Below are 7,676 nucleotides of genomic sequence, written 5' to 3'. Positions count from 1 at the left end.
TCAGCCACTGGGCTGAGATTGGTAAAAACAAAACGTAGAATCTCATCCTGTGAGTGTCTGAATTACAATGCAAATTGAATTCCTTACCTCACTGTGCACCCACGCTTAAAGTTAAAGCATTTATTGGGAAGGAATGGGATCCTGAAGGTCTGAATGGGAACATGTGGGAAGACCTCGATGAACCTGGGAACACTGAGCCCCTAAATACCCAGGAGTCATCTTCACCAGTGGAAGACCCTCTCCACCCCAGTCTGAGGAGATTAACCCTGCCTTGCCCAAGGGAAGTGTAATGTCCTCCCCTGAGGAAATGTCCTTCAAAGAAACTGCTAATGTTCCTTGTGACACAACTCCAGCAACCTTATCTGCTTCTAGACCTGTAAGATACTGAGGTCCCAGCAGACCCCTTAAGGTGAGTAAAAATTATAACCCATGAGAAGGTGTTCCGTACTCCAAAAGAGCTACTAGATTTTTCTGATCATACCCACCGAAATAGGGAGACCTGTGTGAGACTGGATATTAAAGGTTTGGGATAATGGTGGAAGGAACATAAAGTTGGATGAGGGTAACTTTATTGACATGGCCCCACTAAGCAGACATCTGCATTCATTGTTGCAGCTCAGAGAGTTAGAAAGGGCTCTAAGAGTTTGTTTGTTTGTTCGGCTAACACAATGCCCAAAATGTGGTCCACAGCAAGTTAACTAGAAATCCAGACCTTCCAGTGGTTTACTGTAGAAGAAAGGATTCCTTAGGGAAACTGGAAGGTTAGAGTGCATTTGTTATTTAAGACCTCCTCACCCACCTTGGGAGGGTCCACAGGACACACCCTTCACCAAGGCTGTCAGAAGTAAGTTTGTGAGGGGAGCCCCAGCAGCCTTGAAGAGCTGCATGATCGCTCATCTCTGTAGACCAGAACTTACAGAGGGAACTTATGCTACTCAATTGGGGAACCTAAAGGCAAGAGGAGTAAAACGTGTCCCCGGGTGCAGGGGCCACATGGCCTCACTAAACCTCCAATGGAAAGGCGGGCATGGTTACCGTCATGGACAGCAGAATGAAAGCACCTATCAGAATAGTCTGACTCCCAGAGACCTATGTAGGTGGCTAGTCGATCGTCATGTTGATCCTAGAAGAGAACAGCATTGGAAGCCTACTAAATTCTTACTTGATCTGCATAACCGGAAGAATTCTAGCTCAAGTGAATGAAAGCCTAACTTGGAAAAAAAATTAACAGAAAGTCACAGACCCTGAATCAATTCCCAGACTTGAACCAATTTTTGAACCCCAAAGCTCTTGAACGTAAGGGAGGCTGAATTCCTTTGATGAAGACTGCTTGAAGGCTCAGCTACAGCTCCAGGTAGGTGACAACACCTTGCATGGCTGTGGTGAGGTTCTCCAGGAGGCTGTATGTACTCTGATTCCTCATCCAGTATATGGTGCTGTTTCTGCCATGGGTAGAATCCACAAGTCCTGGAATCAAGGGGTGGAAATGGGTGTGGGACCCATCTCTGTCACACCTAATGACCCACTAGCACAAAGTTGGTTTCCTTTCCCCACTACTTATGTTCTGCTGGGCTAGATAGAGGTCTGAGTTCCAAAGCAAGGAATGCTTCCTGTGAGGAGACACAACAATGATTCCATTGAATTAAAAATTAAGCCTGCCACTTTGGGCTTCTCATACCTCTGAATCAACAGACATATTTGGGAGTTACTGTGCTGTTTGAGGTTATTGATACTGATCACCAAGGGGAAATAGGACTGCCCGTCCACAATATAGGCATTATGGCAACATATGTCTTAAATAGAGGCCCCTTACGGCACTCCTTAGTAATAACATGCCCTGTGATTAAACTCAATGGAAAGCAGTAAAAATCCAATCCAGGGAAGACGACTAATGGTCCTAAGCCTTCAGGAATGAAGGACTCGAGCACCCAACCAGATAAAAAAAAACCATGACCACCTCAGGTGCTTGCTGAGGGCAAAGGAATATGGAATGGGTAGTAGAAGAATGTACTTACAAATACCAGCTACAAAAACATGATGAGCTACAAAAAGGGGGGTTTTAATTTTTGTATTTCTTCCTTTCTTTGTTATGAATATGATCCTATATCTATGCCTGTCTGTCTCTCCAAGTTTTTCTTCCCTCTGTTATCCTCCTGTCTGGTAACATAAGATATATTGACTTGGTGTTGGTATCATTAAGCAGTCAAAATTGCACCATATTATCTTCTTGTGAAAGGGATAGGGTGCTTTTATCTGTAGACGGAATAGGTAGAAGTATGACTTTGTTCTTATTCGGAGGTTAAGTACAGTTTAGGAAGATGCATATGGGTACTGAGATGACAAAGGGTGAACTTACATGTCACCCTTTGAAGTTATGTGTTCACCAAAGGGTGAACTTGGTTAATCTTATGTATCAACTTGGCCGGGTCACTCTTCCCAGATGTGTTGTCAAAGTTTATTCTAGATGTTTCTGTGAGGCTATTTTGCATGAGATTTAATATTTAAATAGGTATAATTTGAGTAAAGCAGTTTGCCCCCCTTACTAATTGTGGGCATCATCCAATGGTTTGAAAAACTGTCCATGACATGCACAAACTAGGACAGACAATGACGTTGCTGACAGGCACAGGGAGAGAGGCACCCCCTGCTACTAACAACCGCAACTGGACCTGGATCTGAGCTGCGCCCTCTATATATAAGATTGAAAGGACAACTTAAATTTGAAAAGTCCTGGAAGTACACAGTGTTCGCCAATAAAGTCCTGATCCCTTTCTCCAATAATAAAAATCTTAAAAAAAAAGAGGAAGGGAGGATAGATGCAGTTAAATGCATGCATAGATAGCAGCAACAGAGAGACATAAACATAAAGAGACCCAGACAGACAGATCAACAGATAGAAACAGAAAGGTAGAGACAGTAAGAAAGAGACAGAGAGTGACATAGACAGACTGAGATAGAGACAGAAATACATAAAGATTGAAGTGGACAGAAATATCCAAGGATGGAGAGAGATGCTAGAGACAGAGATTGAGAATGACAGAGAGATAGAGATAGATATACACAGAGGGAGAGACAGGGATAAACCCTCATCGTCGTCAAAGACTGTATTTCATCCCACAGAGGTACCTCTCTTTCCCTGTGTCATTTAGTTTGCAGTCACTAATTAGATTGTTTATGTTGCATTACCATGACTTTGCACCTTGTGGAGCCTCTCCGTCTCCCCGTTCCTTTAGCGGGAGGCTGTAAAACAAAGTGAGTGTTAATGTGGGAAGCTTTCATCCTCAGCTTTGGGGGTCGAAAAAAAAAAGGAAAGGAAGGAAGGATGGGGGGAGGTAGAGAGGAAGGGAGGGAGGGAGGGACAGAGAAAGGGAGGGAGGGAAGGAAGAAAGAAGGAGGGAGGGAGAGAGAGAGAGAGGGAGAGAGGGAGAGAAAAGGAAGGAAGGAAGGAAGGAAGGAAGGAAGGAAGGAAGGAAGGAAGGAAGGAAGGAAGGAAGGAAGGAAGGAAAAAAGGAAGGAAGGAAGGAAGGAAGGAAGGAAGGAAGGAAGGAAGGAAAGAAAGAAAGAAAGAAAGAAAGAAAGAAAGAAAGAAAGAAAGAAAGAAAGAAAGAAAGAAAGAAAGAAAGCAAGAAAGAAAGAAAAATTTAAAATGAAAAAAATAAATACTGGTATTAGATAAATGCCCCAAGCTGGCAAATGGCAACAGCCAGGGTTTCTGCAAGTTTAAATGCTAATTGAGTGTTTTCCTGTCACTATTTACACATTATTGTACATCCTTCTTCTATAAACAGCAAAGAGCAATATGAAGATTTAAAGTTAGTTGGTGGAAAATAAAAGCAGATCTCTGGTTACGGTGAACTCGCTAAGTAGTCTCTGAATTTCCCAAGTGAGGATAACTCTTTTTTGATGAAACGGCATCCTGGCATTCAGCTCAAGAAAAAGCAATTTGAAGTTGCTTGGAATGATTATATAAAGGAAGTGACATTGCTACAGAAAAAAGCAACTACTTTTCACCCTTCTGTGGAATAAATATTTAACCTTTCCCCACCTTTAGTTATGGGGAAAAAGAAAGAAAGAAAGAAAGAAAGAAAGAAAGAAAGAAAGAAAAGAAAGAAAAGAAAGAAAAGAAAGAAAGAAAGAAAGAAAGAAAGAAAGAAAGAAAGAAAGAAAGAAAGAAAGAAAGAAAGAAAGAAAGAAAGAAAGAAAGAAAGAAAGAAAGAAAGAGAGACAGACAGGCAAAAGGCCTGTTGGTTGTGGTTAGTTAAGTAAACCTAGTATAAGGGAACTCAGAGAAGGAAAACGCAAATTTTAATTTTTATAAGCAAGCATCAAGGGTGCAACAGCAGCTTCTGTTGTAGCCATTCCATGTATCTGTTATGTAATTATTACTCTAGCACTAGTATGTGGGTTTGGGATAATGAAGCCTTTCACATCTCCTTAAAAAGCAAATAAATAAATAAATAGTCAAAAGTGATTTGTTCACTGAATGACAAAGGATGAAACCTAATTGGGAAGAGAAATATAAACCAGTAAGAAAAGTTCTGGGTTAAACTAAGTAAGCCATTAAATCTGTTTAATTTTCAGAATTTATTTGTTCACCTTTTATTATATTTTTACGCTCTTTCAAAGCATGTATTTATTATTTGTATGGATTCTTAAACAGAGTTTTCAATGCATTGACCTTCTAGAAGCACAATAACCACTCAATGAAATGCAAACAAGTAGGGTATTTGGGAAGGAATGGGATGGTAGCAGTTTGAAATGTTTTTCTGGGGTGAAAATACTAGGGAAGTAAAAGGAAACTCTAACTAACATCAAGGTACTCTTAGGTTAAAGAACAAACAACAAAAAGATCATCAGTGTACTCTGGGTTTGATCACATAGTGACAGACCATGGAAACCAAGTAATACAGTCAGTGGCAGAAAGTGGGGAAGGGGGAGCAATCAGAATAGAACCAGTTGTGGTGGGAGTGATGAGTGAGGCAGGGCTGCTCTAAACCCACCAAGTGAAAGGGAAGTCAAAGTATTCATTTAACATTCACTTAATAACAAGAAGGGAAAAGAATTTCACTAAGAGTAGTGGTAGGTAGGCTCACATTTTCTCTCTAAAGTCAACTGGTCTTTGTCTTCACAGAAATAATGTGGGAGTCGATGTGTGTTAAACCAGGACAGGCTGCCTCGTTAACAGCACGGATAAGTTCTGGAGATGTTTGGGGGCTTTAAAATGTGTCCTCTTCATAAGCGCCAGTAAACACTCTCAACTGTTATGAACTACAATTCAACAAAGCCTCTGACAGTTGGTCAGCAGAGATGGACAAGGCCAGTTGATCCTCCAGAGGGAGCTGGCATCTCGAGAAAGCTGGCCACCTCTGTGCCCAGAGAAGAGCTGCTCAGCTCTCTGAGCTTTTGCAACAGTCCTCACTGTGGGCAGTGCCCCTCTCTGCAGAGGTTCAGGAAGTTACAGGACACATATATGGGGAAGGCCACATCTTGGTTCTCCAGGTTCACCACCACTAGGTCTTCTTCTTTTCTCATGGCAAGAATCTGGTATTCTGTGTCCTTCCTGAAAACGGCGCTTCCAGCCCTGTCCAAGGAAGCCAAGCGCAGGCGGAATGCAATCTTTCTCTGCCAGAGTAGACTGACCCTGAAGCCGCAGCATCTGTTCAGTACGCTGCGCCGGAAAATGATGCGCCGGTTGCTGTAGGACACCACCAGGTCCCAGCCAAAGTTGAAGCCAGTCCACCGCCAGCTGCAAATCGCATCCCTGCGGAGCTGGGCCCCACAGCGCATGCTGTTCCCCTGGAGGTCAGACATGTTGACGTTAGTGGGCTCGAACTCCCTGATTTGCTCGGCGCGGAGGAGGGCAAGCCACTGCTCTTTATACACTGGTGTGAGCCATGCAGCAGGGATCACTGCATCCTGGTCGATGGTGCGTGCTGACGACAGGTCGCAGATTATGTAGGCCAGCCGCAGCTGCTGGAACACTGGCACAAAGGCTCTACCCTGCTGGGTCTCCAGGAAAGGGGTGCCCTCCGAGTCCCTCTTGGACCTGTCAAACCACGAGTTGGCGTCTGGCAATAAGGCGCTGCAGGGACCTCTCCATGTGGGCTGCAGTTGCAGGAACACCCACTTTTTCAGCTTGGTGTACACATCCATCTCCACCTGCATCACAAAGAGCTCTGAAGAGGCGATGAGCTCTTTCATGAGATCCAGGCTGATTTCCCGCAATAGCTGCTCGCTACGCTGGGTCATCAGGTTGTCCAGCAGCCACTGGAAGCACATGGTCTTGATGTTTTGGAGGCCGTAGCTCTCAGCAGAGTAGTAGTAGCCGCACACGGTCTGGGCGCTGACAGTCTCCTTCATGACTTCCCCACACTGCTGCATTAGCTTGTCCAACTGCAGCATGCTGGCTGTGGCCAGGATGGGGACAGCTCGGCTGGGTGGGATGCACACGGAGTCTTGGTACAGGGAGCCTAAAGCCTTGTGAAGTGCTTCACGATCAATGTTCTCGTCAGGCATCTGCAACTCTATAGTATTCATGGTTGCTTCCCTCCAAGCACCGCTGAACATGCTAGCGAAGTAACCTGACTGGCATAAGTAGACTCTGTGCAAGTTCCACGCCTCCCCTAGTGCGCGGATCTGCACATCACTGTCTTCCCCCCTTATGAAGAGTGCCTCATAAACGGACTCGGAACTGTCTTTGGCGCGCTTCCTGGGGGGCTTTTTTCCGTGAGGCCCTCCTGTGCCCGACTTCCGCTTGAGGCCTAACTGACTGGTAGTAGGTTCGGCCTCTTCACTTTCATCCTCCGCCTCATCTACCGCTGCCATGGCTGCCTCCACCATCTCCTCCTCCTCCCCACTGGGACCTGGCTGCCCTGGGGCACGCCTCCCCCAGCCCCAGAGCATCCGGCTGCTTAGTGCTCCCATGGCCTTTATGTACCTCTAAGGCGCAAAAGACACGCTCCCTCACAAGGCGCAGCTTCCACTGGAACCAGCTCAGCCCAGAGTGCTTCTGGGTACAGCTGACGTCTGCTTTCACGTCACCCAGGGCGCGTGCTAAGCCCCACCCCATCCGGCCCCGCCCCACAGGAAAAACGGAAGCCCTCCCAGGAAGACCACTGTGCACCTTTCCCTCCTGCGATGATTGCCTCGGGGATCGCTTCACAGACTGATGATTTAGTGGAGGGCTTTTTGTGAAAATTCTTCCCTTTGTCTCGAAGAACAATTCACTTTTCTCCATCTGAAATCTTCAGTGATCATTTATGGAGAGAATTACGTCTTGACCCTAACTTTTTCCTCCAGGAACCCTATTTCCCATAATAACTTCTAAGGCTAACTCATCACTTGAGGCTGTGAAGCCATTTCCTGTGATAAAGGTTGTAACTTTTGCCACAGTTTTTGCTTTGCTCTTTATCTTTTGTTTTAAATAGAGTTCCCAGTTTTAAAACCGTTTTAATCTCTCTCTCTCTCTCTCTCTCTCTCTCTCTCTCTCTCTCTCTCTCTGTCTCTCTCTCTCTCTTTCTCTCTCTCTCTCTCTCTCAGTCTCTCTGTCATGTGTGTGCATGTGCATGTGCATGTATGAGTCACACACACACACACAGAAAATCAGCTGCTTTTGGGGCCATGCCTCCGTTTTAAAGAGATACAGAAAGCTTTAGCTTAGGGAAGGAAGATCTGAA

The 7,676-nt window shown here is 45.0% G+C and overlaps 1 protein-coding gene across 1 annotated transcript; it reads right to left on the bottom strand.

Annotated features, from left to right (window-relative positions):
* Nucleotides 1-5,415: 5,415 nt before the first annotated feature.
* Nucleotides 5,416-6,924, bottom strand: LOC308494919 (germ cell-less protein-like 1; the record flags this gene model as incomplete). Its single annotated transcript, XM_081042890.1, has 1 exon — nucleotides 5,416-6,924. One exon carries the CDS (start codon nucleotides 6,922-6,924, stop codon nucleotides 5,416-5,418), a length of 1,509 nt encoding a protein of 502 aa, XP_080899016.1.
* Nucleotides 6,925-7,676: the final 752 nt, after the last annotated feature.

The sequence above is a fragment of the Rhinolophus hipposideros genome (assembly GCF_964194185.1).
Source record: "Rhinolophus hipposideros genome assembly, chromosome: X".
Lineage (NCBI taxonomy): Eukaryota > Metazoa > Chordata > Mammalia > Chiroptera > Rhinolophidae > Rhinolophus > Rhinolophus hipposideros.
This window is presented reverse-complemented; position numbering and strand designations above follow the sequence as displayed.